At 37.9% G+C, this 16,690-nt stretch overlaps 1 protein-coding gene and 1 long non-coding RNA gene across 6 annotated transcripts in view; one reads left to right on the top strand and one right to left on the bottom strand.

Moving 5' to 3' along the window:
• Window positions 1-4,669: 4,669 nt before the first annotated feature.
• Window positions 4,670-6,196, bottom strand: LOC107651457 (uncharacterized). Of its 2 annotated transcripts, none has more exons than XR_008916617.1 (2): window positions 6,068-6,196; window positions 4,670-4,896 (listed from the first exon to the last, which is right to left on the bottom strand). It is a non-coding gene; the product is annotated as an uncharacterized LOC107651457 (long non-coding RNA). The 2 variants fall into 2 exon arrangements; XR_008916618.1 differs by lacking the exon at window positions 6,068-6,196 and adding an exon at window positions 5,690-6,060.
• UBE2J1 (ubiquitin conjugating enzyme E2 J1) overlaps window positions 5,116-16,690 on the top strand; it is a 44,015-nt gene continuing 32,440 nt past the window's right edge. The window contains exon 1 of one of the 4 annotated variants that reach the window (XM_056818587.1): window positions 5,116-5,616. In XM_056818587.1, coding sequence (XP_056674565.1) covers window positions 5,586-5,616 — 31 coding nt within the window. In that variant the 5' untranslated portion in view covers window positions 5,116-5,585. The remainder of the gene's footprint in view (window positions 5,617-16,690) is intronic. The other 3 variants (XM_056818589.1, XM_056818586.1, XM_056818588.1) reach the window with 3 other exon arrangements.

Raw genomic sequence — 16,690 nt, 5'->3', positions numbered from 1 at the left:
AGCCTCACCCTGGTAGCAAGTGTCTGAGGTCAAATTTGAACCCAAGAACTTCTGTTTCCAGCACTTGCTATCAATCCACTGACCCACCTAGATGCCCCAAAGAATAACTTTAGATAAATATCATTTGAACACATAATTCTGGTGGATGGCTTTTTCCCCCCTTAGGCAGATACTGATTTAACATGTAATCACTTATTTGGAGAGACATTTTTGGCACCAGTGGGAACTTAAAAGAGTAAGAGAAACAGATCGTCTCCTAATTTTAAAACTCTAAAGCTGTGGCAAGAGGGATAGCCTTGTATGTGGAATGAGCAAGTTGAGTGGGAGTCCCCAGGAATTACATAAATCTGGGGTATAAAAATTTACAGAAAAGGGCATGCATGGCGTGTTAGGCAGGAAAAAAGCAGAGAAAAGTGAGACACAAGTCTCAATCCCAAAGAACTGGAGCATCATGGACCTCTATTTTAATTTCTACTTCCTCCAGAATTTCTGGGTTTTGTTTGAAAAAAAAAGTGACCCTTTCCTTTCAATGTTTTTTCCCTTTGCCTGTCAAATTTCCTGAAATTCTGTGATTTTCTATAAACAAATAGTTAAGGGAATATTCAGCAAATCAAGTCTATGTTTTTGAAAGTAATTCACTAGTGAAAATTTAATTTTTAATTCAATATGTTGAGTTTCAAATTAATAAGTTATCTACAGATTCTCTAAGATTGAATCATTTATTACTTCCTAAATAGTAAGTTCTTTTAAAGTCATAACAAAATATAACAACTCTATGAAAGACTCCCACCTTTCTCCTTACCAAGTTGAAGATTAATCCAAAGGACAAAATAGACCACTTAAAGCAGTTGAACTAAACCTTTATCTCCTTGGTCTTTCTAACATATTCTGTCAATAAACATTTATTATGCAACTACTAAGTGCTAGGCACTGTGCAAAATGATGGGGATACAAATACAAGAAAAAAAGATAGTCTAATGGGAGAAAACAATACACAAAAGGAAATGAAAAGATTGTAGGTGAGGGAGAGGAAAGGCATCCAGGGCAGTGACACTATGGAAAAATCCAAAGGATTACGGTAGGCTAGGAAATGAAGAAATGGTTGGCCTTCATTCTGGGAAGAGCTCCTCACTAAGGCCTTCCAATAAAAGAATTCTTCCCTTTTGGCCTTAAATAAGATGTATTATAAACCCAAAGAGTAGATTTTTTTTTTAAGGAACCTATAGACAGTCAAATGAAACCATTATTTAGAAAAATACAAGCAAAAATATCTTAGTAAAAAGTACATAAATGCAAATATGCAACTTTGAAAAATTATAATTACATACATTACTATGTCTAATTTAGTAAATAGAGAGCCACCTCTACAGTCAGAAAAACTTTTGTTTCAAGACCTGTTTCAAACACATTACTGGCTGCTGACCTTGGGCAATACCTTATCCATTTGGTGTTCCAAGGAACCTTTTAAAACTATAAACTGTAGAAGAGAATAAGATCTTCATTGGTAGATGGCCCTCAGTGTCTTGAAAGGTAAATAAAGACAAAAACAAAAACAAAGCAAAACTATTCATTTAATTCTATTTCCTCATATGTATGGAGAGAATTGAATTGGATGACTCTAAGGTCTCTTCTAGTTCTATATGTCTAATGAACATAAAACTTTTTACATGTTTCTAAAAAGTTTCTAAAATGCAATCAAAGGACTCATCTTTAATTGACAGAGATTAAAATGGTTATCTGAAATTGGGACAGGAGTGCTAAATCAAAGAATCAGTGCTAGCTCTAGCATTTACTTAGAACTTTAGCATTTGAAAAAATGCTTTACATATGATATCTCATCAAATTTGCCTTTGGATATATTGGCACAGCTTTTCCTACACACCCTACAATTAAAATATCTTAACTTAAACTTTAGATTTAGATTGATTGTTAAATATTCAAATGCCATAAACTCACGTGGCTCTCAGTCTATATGAATAATGATTTAATAGTTAAAACTTATTAAACAGTTTAATGGTTTAAACAGTTAAAAAACAAAAATAAGCCAAAAAACCCACCTTTGAGACGTGATTAGTAATCCTCCTCATTAGCACATCTCTGACTTTATATATTATTATTTTAACCAGAAATACCCTTTCTCATCTTAACACAAATTAATTTTAACCAACATGTAGTGCCTATTATGTGCCAAGTACTATCTGTCTTTCATGGTTGAGCTCAAGTCCTTTACCCATGAAGCTTTCCTAACATCACTCAGTCCCAAAGTGATTTATCATTTCATTTATCTGTATATCAATTTGATATCTAGTGCATATAGGAAAAAATGTTATTGAATGGCTATATAACTGATAGTTCTCCTACCATGCTAGGCCTAGTTGTTTCCACACAGACTCTCTATTGAATCTATCAGAAAAAAAACACCAAAATAGGCCAAACTTCTGTGAGATCCTTGTTTGATTTAAATCTTTAAACTATCTGAGAAAACATGGTATTTCTTCATAGTATTTGAAATGTATAGAGATCATTTGGTCCAACTTGATTATTTAACAGATAAAGAAAATAAGGTCTAGAGAGATGAAGGGAGATAATATCTAAGATAATATAGTTTATTTAGTAGTAGACCTGGGACTAAGAACTTATGTCTTAGGATCATAGATTTAGATTTGGAAATGATCTTTGAAGTCACTGAGTTCAGCCCCTTCATTTATAGATAAGGATATATATATATATATATATATGTTATATATAACATATATATAGATAGATAGATGAGGCACAGAGAGCAACTTGTCAATTGTTATATTACTAGGGTCAAAAAGAATTGCCTGAAGCAGCAAAGATTAAGTGACTTTCTCAAGGTCACACAGCTAGCAAACATCTGAGAACTGGTTTGAATTTTCAGGTTTTTCTGGTTCCAGGCCCAGGACCCTATCCACTAGGCTATTCTTGCCCATCAGATTTTAATTATTCGGTAACTATTCTTAGATTTTTCCCCCTCACATAGTGGACAGTTACTCATGAAATGGGTTTAAGGCTAAGCATTAATTTTGTTCACATCCAAATGCTTCTATGGCAGTACAACTTCAGGCCACCTCAGTATCTCTTTCCTCTCTAAGTGCAGAGAACATCATCCAATCTAAGTCCTTGGGGCAAGTGGAAAGGGAGAAAGATGAAAGCTGTGGACTGAAGACCATATTATAGTCATGTTTCTTTTAGGTGATGGAGAAGAAAAAGGGGTCCTCAACAGCATTGTAGAGGGAAGATGGAGCCATCTTCAGTATGAGCACACTCTTTAAACTAGTGAATCATAGAATAGGAAGACTCTTCAGAAGTCAAGTCTAGCTTCTATGTGAAAAAAGAATCCTCTCTATAACAATCTCAGAAAAGTGGTCATTGAGCCCCTAATTGAAGCCTTTTGTAAAAGAATCCTATTGCCTTTGAATGCAGTCCATGCCACTTTTGGATAGCTATAATTGGTAGATTTCTTCTAACATCTTCTAAAGTTGCCTTTAGTTTTTCTGGTTTCTTTCAAGATTCAGTTCAAATCAGAACCACTGAACTGGCATGGTGAATAGAGTGAATAGAGACCTGGAATCCCAAACACCAAAGTTCAGATCTGACCCAGATACTTCCTGTGTGATCCTGGAGAAATCACTGAATCTTTGGCTCATATCCCCATGTGTAAAATGGGGATAGTAATAGCATCTACTTTCCAGGATTGTTGTATGGAGTGAGATTTTGTAAACCTTAAAGTGCTATATAAATCCTTTAGATTATCACTAGATATTAAATCTTACCTTCTGAGAAATTTTTCTGGATCCTCCAAGCTGTTAATGCTTCCCTTTTTCAGATTATATTTACTAACTATACATATTTTACTACCTACTTAATTATTTTAGGTTTAAAAAATCAGGTTGAAACAATTTTTGACAATTATTTTGTGGCATTTTGCTACCTCTCTATCCCTTCCTCCTTGGGCAGGAATCCTACCTTTTGTCACTTACTACCTTTATGACCTAGTCACAATATCTCTGGTTTAAAGTTCCCTCTATAAAATGAAAGAAGTTGAATTATATGAGTACTAAGGTAGTGGTCCTCAGTTCTAAATCTATGATACTATGACCTTTATTTGCACTCAAGTTATTCTATTTTACCTTCTGCTTAACTTCAAGAAAGTTATTAAAATTATTGTTGTTTAATAGCTTGAGCTTGTATATCACCTACATTTCTCATGTATCTCCTTTCCAAAGTGCTGTTCTTGATGATGAAGAATTTTTAGGAGGAAAAAAATTCTATAAAACCAATATATCAAAAGTCTGACATTGTATGCAGTCCTCCACACATGAAGTGTTTCCCATTTCTGCACAGAAGGGGTGGAAGGGTGTCCCAGCATTTAGCATTGTGCATGGTATACATATTAGGTACTTAATAAATGATTACAGATTGATTTCCACTTCTCTTCTTTGGAGTCAAGTTTGATCATTATTATAATTTATAAGCATTCAGTTTCCATTCCAGATTTTTTTTTGTTCTTTCATTTAGAGGTGTCCCCATCTATTCTCTCTTAAGGTTCCACATCTAGACTATAAAAAGCATTTGATTCGATTAAAGAGTTCTTAATCTGGTTTCAGGGGCAAAAAAAACGACAACTTTATTTCAATAAAACCGATTTCCTTTGTAATTCCATGTGTTTTATTTTTGGTATATGAAACCATTATTCAGAGAAGGATGGGGTCCACAGACTTCACTGGAGTTCCAAATATGACCTTGACACAAAAAAGTGAAGAATCCCTGTATTAAACGATCTCTAAATTCTATGATGCTGTACTTCCGTTCCGTTCTTCAGCATTACCTTCGGCAAGTCACTTCCTTCTTTCTGGGCCTCAGTTTCCTTCCCTGTAAAATGAGAGGTGGGAGTTGGACTAGACATTACTGAGGATTAATTTTTAATTTCCCCCGATGGTTCAAATCCAGGAAAACCGGAGAGCCGGGAAGAGAGGCGGCCTCGGATGCGTGACGGCACCTGGCCCACTGCCTGCCACGAAGTGACTGCCACGTCAGGGAAACTTCACAAACCGCGCACGGGGCAGGGAGTGCGACACCTAGCCCCGCACTGGGGGGCGACGCGGGTGGCGGGCGCGGCAGCGGCGGCGGGAGGACGGAAGCCCTGGCCGCGGCCCCTCCCCCGGCTCTCCAGCCCAGCGACTGCCCCCGCGGGCCCGGCCCTGAGCCCGGGGCGGGGCGGGGCGGGGAGGGGAGGTAGGGCGGGACACTAGCCGGGCGGGCCCGGCAGAGGCAGCAAGGCGGAGCCCAAAGAGGCGGTGCGGAAGAAGGCGGAGCCGGAGGAGGAGGCGGTGGCGTTGGGGGCGGAGCGTAGGAAGGGAGGCGGAGCTAAAGTCGCCTCCACCGCTGCCGCCGCCGCCGCCACCGCCACCTCTACGTATCCCTGGCGCTTGCTCAGGCCGCCGGGGGCGGGGACTGAGGGACGCGGCTTTCCCGGCTCAGGAAGTCCCGCGGGCCGGAGCTGGGGCTACCACCCGGGCGCTGAGCCTAGGAGGAGGAGGCGGCGGGGCGGCGAGGCCACCATGGAGACCCGCTACAACCTCAAGAGCCCAGGTAGGGAGAGGAGCGGCTGCCCAACTATTCCCTTTCACGCATGCGCAGCAGAGGGACCGACGGATCGACGGACCGACAGACTAGCTGTGGGGGGAGGCCTTGGGCCACCGCCCCGCCACCTGTCACAGCCCGAGGGCAACCTTCTCTAATCGAGGTCGCTGTCCGGACTGGTCTGAGCAAGACCGCCCGGAGCGAGCTGGAGCGCGGGCCCCGGAACCCAGAGAGCCGGCCGCTCGCCCTCCCGGCGCCCAGCCTGGACTTATGTAGAGAGGGGCCTGGCCCCTAGTCATTTCCTACTCTCTCTCCCTGCCCCCAGCTTCCGACTTCAGCCTCACACCACTTTATCCCCACTCCTTCGTTTTCTTCTCCTCTCAATTCTTCTTAAAGGGACAGTGCCCTAGGGACCGCGGGACCCCCGCCGGGAGTCCGCGCCGTTTTCTCGGGCTGCTACCTGGGACTGGACACTTCCCGGGAGACTTCAGCCTTTTGATGGGGTCAGGGTGGAGGGAGGTGCACTTGAAGCCGAGGGTGCTGTGGGGAAGTGGGGGAGACCGAAGTGGGATCTTTAGGGGTGTTTATATGAGACTTTCCCCCCTCCCACCCCCCCTCCCTCGCTTCCCTTTCTTTCCCCTCCGCATAAGCTGGATTCTGGATCCGAAATGCCGCGAGGTGCTAGGGAAAGCGCTCAGTTGAGGAGGGAGTCGGAGGACCTGGGTTCAAATCCCAGCTGGGCCTTTGTGACCTTGGGTAACTTCCTTAACCTCTTTAGGTCAATTTTCAGCGCAGTAAATAAAGTAAGAGCCGTTCACTAGGGGACTGCATAGGTCTCTTCCATCTCTAAAGCTGTGATCTTATGAAAATGTGGATCTTCCAGCACCACCTGCCCAGATGACCTTGGGAAACTCACTTAATTCTTTCTGGGTTTATGTTTTCTCATGTGTAAAACGAGAGAGTTGACCTAGATCAATGATTCTTAACCTGGAGTCAAATCGATTTTTGGGTGAGGTGGGGTTGGGGAGTCCTTGAACTTCAATGGGAGACACATTGCATCTGTATTTAAACAAACTTTTAACTGAAATTTGGCGTTTCCTTCAATTATTTAAAAAGAGTTCATGATGGAAAAGATTAAGAACTACTTTAGGGTCCTTTTCACCTCTAAATATTCCTTTGGTTTAATAGTCTTAATAGCCCACTATGGTTTTGCAATCTTAAAAGCTCTTACTCCCTATGGCACTTTTAAATAGATTTATCTTTGGGTGATTGTTTTACGACTTGCTATCTATAGTCAGTGATAGGAACACAGTATACATATTTGAAGCAGATTAATTGAATTCTCATTCCTTAGAGGTCATCTATATTAAGTTATTTCATATATATATATATATATATATATATACTTGTTAACTTGTGTCATCCATATCAAGCTATTTCATATATATGTACTTGTTACTTGTGCCTATCTCTTCTTGGAATCAAGATAATTGGGTTCATGCCCTCCATTGAACTATTATCTTGTAACCCAGTGGGAGCCATCAAATCTCCCAATACTGTCAGGTGCCTATGTATTGTGGTAGTGGGAATTTTTTCATCCTAAATTCCTGATCCCATGAAGTCATAGATCTAGATTGTCTCCCAAATTTTGAAACATACATCCCTACACAGTGTTTGGGGTTGGAGAGGAGTTGGAAGATAATCTGGACCAGTAATTTCATGGGGGTTGGTAACTTTGAATGAGGGAACATTCTCCACTGATAAGAATAGATTAACAAGAATTTAAATGCCTACACTGTCAGAATACAAAACAAAGATAAACAGTGGAATTTTACATTTTATAATGATAGCTCACATGATAATTATTATTCACATACAGTGTTTGAGGTTTTCAGAATGTTTTAAATACATTACATCATTTTATCCTCAACTCTATATTAGGTAGGTACAGTAATTATCCCCATTTTGTAGATAAGGAAACCAGCTTTGAGTCTGAGGTAATTGTGCCCAGGGTCACACAGCTTGTGTGTTTCAGAGTCAAGGCTTGATATCCCAGGACTTCCTAACTTTCCAACTCAGAATTAGACGTTAGGCTCTCTAATATCTATCAATATATCTGTTTTAACCCTTATTTTCTGTCCTAGTGGCAAAATAGGATTGAAAAAACTAGGCAAACAGGGTTAAGTGACTTTCCTAGTGGTCACACAGCTAGGAAGTTTGTGAGGCCAGTTTTGTACCTAGAACCACCCGACTCTAGGCCTGGCACTATATCCACTGAACTACCTAGCTGCCCCTATAAATATGTTTTAACAGATGAGGAAGAAGAGGCCTAGAGAAATAAAATCATGAACTCAAGGTCACATAATTAGTTAATACCTTACCTGAAACAGGAATCCAAGATTCCTAATTGCCAAGTCCAGAATTATTTCCAGTAGATGGTTCCTCCTGTACTGTATATATAACTATATAGATGTCTGTATATGTTCCCTTTCATCAGGGGTGAAGGAATTCAGAACAGTAACCCTGATGTAAGCACACTGAAGAAAAAGGAATCTAACTCCTATGAAAGAGCTGTACCCTAATAAGGGTTTGTTGATTGTTTACTAGGTATTGGGCCATTTATTCCACCTGTGCATTGGCACAATTAGTGAACTAGGAAAAAAATCCACAGTTTAAATTTAACTTAATCTTTTTTTTTTAATTTAACTTAATCTTAAGAAATATTAATGGCTTAACCAGCTGTTATTATTCATTCCCTTTTCTATCCTCACCTCACTCTTTTTTTCCAGTTGGTGCTAGTCTTCTTGACTAGCAATCTTTATTTCCAGAACCTAGGAGAAAGTTGTGACTTAGATCTCTTTTTCTTTTCTTTTCTCTTGAATGTGTAGAACATTAAAAAAAAAAAGAAAAAAGAAGCTATTGGACATTAAATTGAATAGGGCCAGCAGCCTCATTATCCCTGAAAGCCATTTTTGTTGGTGCTTATTGCTAGGGTTAGAGAAGGATTATGTTTGGGAGTAGTTGATAGGGGACCATATCTAGTCCAAATCATCAGAAGAAAAAAAGCAGAAAACAGTATTGTGTAAATGTAACTATATATAGACTTTTAGGTAGGTGGTCCCAAGTCATGTTAGCAGTTCTTTAAAATCTCCCATTGCCACTCTTAAATTATCCATAATCCAGGGCAGTTGATGAAAAACTTTCATTGGCTGAAGTTATAATTTTCCTTACACCTTTGGTTGCATTTTCTCAAGTATGCATTTTGAAATTATGAAAACAGGATAAAAAGTGAAATAAGCTGATTTTGTTAATGTTTGAAAATAGTTTGTAGAGAATGACATTTAAGGTGAGATGTAAATAGCTAAAAATACTGGAAGGTTTAATGAAAATGCTTATGTTACTTCACATTCAATCTTATGATGTTTGCAAGGGCTGTACTTAAAAAGGAAAATAAAAGGATATGTTGGCAGTAGTGGATCTTTGAACTTCCTGTACAAAAGAATTTGAATTTGGTGAATTTAGATAAAGTTTTGGGTGGGATAATAAAATAAATAAAACATAGATTGTGGGAGGAAGAGTACCATAAATTTGTTAACATTCCAGGTGGGTAAACTCCTCAATTTCAAAGACAGGAGATTGGGGGATTGGGGGTGTGTGGAGTATGCTTACCTGGTCAGAGTACTAGATTGAATCATTGTTACCAAATCAGGAAACTGAAAAGGGGTTTAGAAATCATCTAGTTCAGCTTTCTCATTTTACTGGTGAAGAGCTAAGGTCCAGAGAGCTTGTAACTTATCCTTGGTTTCCAAAGAAAGTAAACAGAGTTAGGATTTGAACTTCTATAAATTCTGGGCTCTTTCTACTTTATCAAGCTACCTGTGAATCATTCCATTCAACGTTTATTAAGCTTACAAACTCATATAAGGGGTATGGCATATTTCAGTTTCTTCGGTTTCCTGAGAAAATGGTAAACATTTCTTGAAAAATATAGAAGCTCTTGTCAGTCCTCAGATTTGTATCACAGGCTTCATGTCTAGTTTTGGCTCTGATTACTCTTGGTTCTCCAATCAAGAGGAGTACAAAGACAACAGATAATTTGTCTGAATTTAGAGAACTGATACACTAATATATAAAAAATTAACTATTTTTAAAAGAAAAAAACATTGAGAATTATTTGAAGAAAATAGCTTCACATCTTTTATGAACAAATAAACATAATGGTTGATTCTCTTTCACCCCTTCCCACTAATGAAAATATTAAATTAGGTTAGAGCTTTACTGGCCCATTTATTTTAGCCTTTTTTGATGCTAAGAAAAGAGCTCTTTAACTAGCCTTTTTGATTAAAGAAAGAACCTATTTGGACTAAGAGACCATATGAAATTTATATGACTTAATCTGAAGAAAATTCTGAAAAGTTCACATAAAACAATGAGGCATTTTCTTAATCCTTTTCAGTATCTCCATAAAATTTGTTACAAAAATTGAAATAAAAATTTAACAATTTCAACAGATGTAAATGAGGAAAACAAAAATTAATAGAATCTCAAATGTAATAATAGTCTAAAAAGTAGTTACATTTTGATAAGAAACAATATATACATGTTGACAAAGTAATATTTTTTGCATAACTCTTTCTAGTCTCATTTTCCCAAGTTTTATTGCTTTAAAATATCGGTTCACTATATATAAAGTCACAGTATATGTATAGTAGTTGTGTAATTTTTACTTTATTTGATCTGTATTCCCATTTTGCAGAATATGGAAAAGGAAGCTGAAGGAAAGGGAAGCTGAGAGAAGAGAAATGTTATTGTCCGGGAGTTTTATTGCTTTTGGGAAGAGCTTAGCTTTTGAATTAAGATCATTTTTGGAAGAATAGAAATATTTTATATGTGTTTTGTCTTCAGCCTGAGAATTGCAAATAATTTAACAATTGTTTATACCACTGAAAAGTTGTCCTTGTCTGGTGACATCCTCAGGACTTGAAAGCTGACTAATTCTGCCAGCTGCCACTACTCATTGACTAGTCGGATCAAACTGAAGAAAATCGAATGGCAAGCCATTGCTGAAAGTTCTCTTTAAACTTTTTTCTTTCTGTTTGGAGAATGTAACTTAGACTATCTTGCTTAAGGGGTACCATTTGCTCAACTCACAAACTAAGAAGCAACATAAAAAGCATGACATTAGAATTTTGTTATTTTGTAAACATTCATGTTATTGTTATTTTTACCATATGGCTTATATTTTCACTGGACTTTTTTTAATTTGAATTGAAAATTTTTAATTAATTAATTTAGAATATTTTTCTATGGTTACATGATTCATGTTTCTTTCCCTCCCCACTCTCACCCCTCCCCTAGCCAACAACCAATTACACTGGGTTTTACATATGTCATTCTATCCCCATTGACCCATTTGGTCAAGCAAATGTTTTTCTTGTGTTTTTACTCCCACAGTTCTTTCTCTGGATGTGGATGGCACTCTTTCTCACAAATCCCTCAGAATTGTTCTGGATTATTGCATTGCTGCTAGTAGAGAAGTCCATTACATTTGATTGTATCTGTCTCTGTGTACAATGTTCTGGTTCTGCTCTTTTCACTCTGCATCAATTCCTAGAGGTCGTTCCAGTTCACATGGAATTCCTCTGGTTCATTATTACTTTGAGCACAATAGTATTCCATCACCAACAGATACCACAATTTGTTCAGTTATTCCCCAATCAAAGGGCATCCCCTCATTTTCCAATTTTTTGCCTCCACTAAGAGCGCGGCTATAAATATTTTTGCACAAGTGTTTTTCCTTATCTCTTTGGGGTACAAACCCAACAGTGGTATGGCTGGATCAAAGGGCAGGTAGTTTTTAAAAGCCCTTTGGGTATAGTTTCAAATTGCCATCCAGAATGGTTGGATCAATTAACAAGTCCACCAGCAATGCATTAATGTCCCAATTTTGCCACATTCCCTCCAACATTTATTACTTTCCTTTGCTGTCATTTTAGCTAATCTGCTAGGTGTGAGGTGGTACCTCAGAGTTTTGATTTGGACTTTGAATTTTTTAAATTACTGTTTTGTAGACATCCTTAACTTTTCAGATGCATTTATCATAGATCATAGATTAAGAACTAGAAGGAATTTTAGGGGGCACCTAGCCCATTCAGCTTATTTTACTGATAAGGAAACTGAAGCATAGAGAGGGTGACTTACCAAGGCTCATAAAATTAACAGTAAAAATGATGTTGATAATAATAAACATAGAACTTCCTATGTGCCAGGCACTGTGCTGAGTGCTTTATATAATTATCCATTTGATCCTCACAACCCCTGTGAGACAGATTGTAGATGAGGAAACTGAGGCAAACAGGGCTTGCTCAGAGCACAAAGCTAGTAAATGTCTGAGGTCATGTTTGAACTCAGGTCTTCCTAGACTGCAGGCCAGGTGCTCTCTCTACTGTGCTACCTAGCTGCTCTTAGTTTGTAAGGTGGAAGAAAAGATCTCCCTAACTTGGTGTCTTAATATCCAGAGGATTTTTTTTTTCTCTTCTGCTCTCTAAGTTTAAACTATAATGCATCCTCCCAGTTCTCTGATGCTGACATTGATTTTCTGACCTGACTCAGATGTGCTTTATTCCAAATCCGCTCTATTTATTGCTTCTGTTTTGACCTAGATTCGTTTCTGACTCCAGCCTGGTGACCCTGGTTTCTGATTGTTTCTTAAAACAATTTTATTTTTACATTCTTGAACTTAACTCCTATGTAACCATTAGTGGTTTTTCAGAATCCTTCCTTGGTCATAGACAAGCATAAACTCCAGGCAGTCTGTGACTTTCATTTTGACAGGATTAATAAGCAGCTTATTTTAGCCATTTAAATGAATAACTCATTTTTGGTTCTGAATTTAAGCTTTAAGTTTAAGGGGGAAATCCATTATTACTTGATTCAGCAACTATACAAATATCAAAGGAGGACTGGTTCCTGCCCCTATACCTTTTCTATTTCTGTCATATTTCAGCCTTACCTCTTGACTTGGGGATTTCCCATCCTGGGTTCCTTGAGAGTCCGGGGAGAATCTCACCTACCAGTGAGATCTGCCCATCTGAGGGTCAGAAGTGAATAGCCTCTTTATCTCCATATTTCTATTCCCTAACATAAAACTCTGCACATGGTGGGTTAACACGGTAAATATTAGGTAGATTATCATAAAATGGATATGGGGAAATGGATAAGCCTTTGGGTCACAGGAATTGTTAAAAGTTAGGATTTTTCCTGTGGGGAATGCATTTGCCTGAGATTAGTCTTAGCACAATTCCTGTACTGGTAGAAAATCTCTTAAAATGGTGGGTACTCCTTTTAAATGGAATCATTCTTGGAGGCAGCTGGGTGGCTCAGTGGATTGAGAGTCAGGCCCAGAGAAAGGAGGTCCTGGGTTTAAATCTGGCCTCAGACACTTCCTAGCTGTGTGACCCTGTGTAAGTCACTTAACCCCCATTGCCTAGCCCTTACCACTCTTCTGCCCTAGAACCAATACCCAGTATTGATTCTAAGATGGAAGGTAAGGGCTCAAAAAATAAATAAATAAATTGAATCATTCTTGTTCGTCCTTTTGTCACCAATAGGGAGGGAAGAAAAGAGCAGACCTCACAGTTCGGTTTCTTTTGTCTCAGAAGTTATTTCATCTGGGGAGCAGATGTTTCTCTCATTCTCATAGTATACATACATATTCATCCAACTTTTCCACATTGACTTGATACTTTAATACTTTAGCACTTGATATTTTTAAGTTTTTGCTTTGGGACAGAACTAGAAACTCTAGTTAAGCTTCTAAAATTCTCCCTTCTTTAGACCCACAGAGGGTGACTTTGACCTAGTGCCTAGTTATTTCTAATTTTGCCTGACATTGCAAATATTTCTGCCTTACATGTTTCTCTCCAGACTGTGTTGCTGTTGAGGTCAGCCTTCTTTGGAATCACATTGTTCTTAAGGGCCCAGAAGGAGAGGTTATTTTCTTCTAGAGTTCTATGGTTGCTCTAGATGAAATTACTAGGAGTTATAATTTTTCATTTTAATAAAAGAATTTTGTTGTATCAAAAATGATTAAAGTAGTTAAATTTACATATTCTATCACTTAGTCCTAACACATATAGGTCAGTAAGACTAAACTTTTCTTCCAAACTTTCCTATTTCTGTTGAGTTTCTACCATTGTACCAGTCACTCAGGTGTACAACCTTGAAGTCATCTTTATGTTTTCTTTCCCCTTATCCCACATATCCAGACAGTTGCTAAAAGTCTTTTTCATTTTATCTTCACAATATTTCTCACATCTTATTCCTCTCCTCATATGTCGTCACTTGAATTATTGCAATAGATTCCCAATTGATTTCCCTACTTTGTTTCTCCCTTCTCTCTTCCATCATATACATTGTTGACAAATTGATATCTCTAAAGTACACTTTTGACTATGTCTATCCCTGTACATAAACTCTAGTGGTTCCTTATTACCCCTAGAATCAGATGCAAACTCTTCTTTGATATTAAAAGCTGTAAAAACAGCCTACCTCCAACTTGCTTTTCCAGCCTTGTTATCTGTTACTCTCTTTTCTGTACTCTACTGGCAATTGGCCTCCTACTGTCTCTGCCCTTGCACTGGTTATGCCTCATATCTAGAATGGATTACTTTCTCATCTCCACTTCTTAGAATAGTTTTTTTTCCCCTTCAGAACTCTTCTCAAATACCCTTTCTACATAGAGTCTTTCCTGAGCCTCCCAACTTCTAGTGCAACCCCACCCATCAAAATGACTGTTTTTATTTCTTATATTCTTATATATTCATGGTGTCTTCTAATTAGAATGCAAATTCTTTGTGGGCAGGGACTTTTCATACGAGTTTTTGAATTTGAAGCACATAGTAGATTACTTGGAATAAATGGGTGCTTAATGAATGTCCATTGATTGATTGATGGAATTATGGATTCTTCATGAAGTCCTTGTGGATATTTGGAATTTTAATTAATTTGATTCTGGTTATGATAACTTAGCCAACATTTAACATGTCAACCCACCATGTATGGAGCATTATGCTAGGGAATAAAGATACTGAGTTAAAAAATAGTACTTTACCTTAGGAATTTATATTCTCCTTTTTCCTAGCTAAATTCCTCGAGGCCATCAGTTCCTCCTCTTCTTTCCTCCTACTCTATTGACTCTCTGAAATTTGGGTTCTCATATTATCTTTCAACTGAAATTCCTCTCTCTAAAGATCTTAATTGCCAAGTCTAATGACCTTTTTTCAAGCCTCATTCTTCTCAACTGTTCTGTTACATTTGACACTTTTAAACATTCTCTCTTCCTGCTAACTCTTCTCCCTTGGTTCTCATGACACTGGTTCTCCTACCCATCTGACAACTCAGTTTCCTTTGCTGGATCTTTATCCAGGCAGTGACCACAACATTCTTCTCTTTTCTATCTTTCTGATTTTGCTTGATGATTTCATTAGTTCCCATGAATTATTGTCTCAGTGAAGATGGTTCTCAGATGTGTTTAATCAGTCCTGATCTCTCTTCCGATTTCCAATCTTATATCTCTGGTTATTGGACATCTCAATGTGGTTGTTCCATATACATCTTAAATTCAGCATCTCCCAAACTGAACGCATATGTCCCTCTAATTCTGCCTCTATTTTAAACTTTTTTATTACTATGGAGGATATCACTCTTTCTAGTTACCCACACTTGAAATTTAGGTGTCATCCTTGACTCCTCACTCTCAACTCCGGCCCCCATATCCAATCTGTTGCCAGTTTCTGTCAGTTCTATTTTCATAACATCTCTCATATTCTTCTCTTTTCTGATACTGCCTCCGTTATCTCACAACTAGACTGTTACAAGAACTTCTAGGTTTTATACAGTTATTTACATATTTTCTCCCCCATGAGATTGTAGATTCCTTAAGGGAGTTTTTGCCTAACCGTTAGCACATAGTAGGTATAATAAATGTTTGTTGACAACTTATATTAGAGCTAGTGGTGGGAAGGAGGTAATTTGTTCGCAGATATGTATGCAAAGTATATATAAAATAAAGTAATTTCAAGAGGTAAAAACCATTAACATCTGGGAGACTCAGGAAAGCCTTTGAGTCCCAGAACTTTGCTTTGAAGGAAGGATGGATGCTAAAAGTTGAAATGAGGACAGTTCATTCCATTCATGGAGATACCTTGGTGGAAGAGAATCTTTTAAGTTGTGTTTTGTTCCATTGAATCATGTATTTTTGTCGTTTCCAAGCAATAAGCATAATGAGATCTTGCAGTCTCTGCATTTTTCAGTCAATTATGTGATATAAAAATAAGTCTACTATAGATAAGCATTTTGAAAAGGTTTCCTGTTTCCTTATTTTCATCAGGGACACTGAATATGTTTGTAGAAATTAGAAGTTCTTAACTTAATGGACACCTTTGGGATCTATGGAAAAGTTTCAGGATATCAGTGAACTTGGATGGGAAACAAATTACATCTTTATCTCAGTAGGATTGTTTTACTTTGCAATCCTGTGTATTTAAAAAGATTCTGAGGAGGAGTTCATAGGTTTCAGGAGACTCCCAAAGGGTTCCATGATACAAAAAAAGTGAAAAAACCTGTATAATGACCAGTATTGAAAAATTTTGTAGATTTGAGAAAATGGGCTTGTATTTGGCTATATAGTTATATTGCAAGTCTCCTTGTGATGATTTATTTTTAGTATTGTTGCCATTGATGATTTTCCCCAGGCATTCATGGGAATAGAATTATTCCACTTTCAGATATCTTGAGGATTTATCCTTCAACCTCCTCAAAATTATGTCAACTTTCCACAGATGGTCTCTGTTTATACATGGTCTGGTCTTATCAGCATTTCCCATTTTCCTTTTCTTTAGTGTCATTTCAATGTTTAAAACAGTACATTAAGGGACTGAGATGATTAAATTCAAATAAAAATTTTTCCACCTGTTAAGTGATGATGGAAAAAAATTTTAGGAATGTTGACAAATATTTTCAGTTTTTCATCTGTTGTCTCCAATTTCATCTTTAAGTAGTCTTGAGGTGATCTAGGAGACTC

The sequence above is a fragment of the Monodelphis domestica genome, chromosome 2 (genome assembly GCF_027887165.1).
Source record: "Monodelphis domestica isolate mMonDom1 chromosome 2, mMonDom1.pri, whole genome shotgun sequence".
NCBI lineage: Eukaryota > Metazoa > Chordata > Mammalia > Didelphimorphia > Didelphidae > Monodelphis > Monodelphis domestica.
The sequence above is the reverse complement of the archived record's forward strand: the minus strand, read 5'-3'. Positions and strand labels throughout refer to the sequence as shown.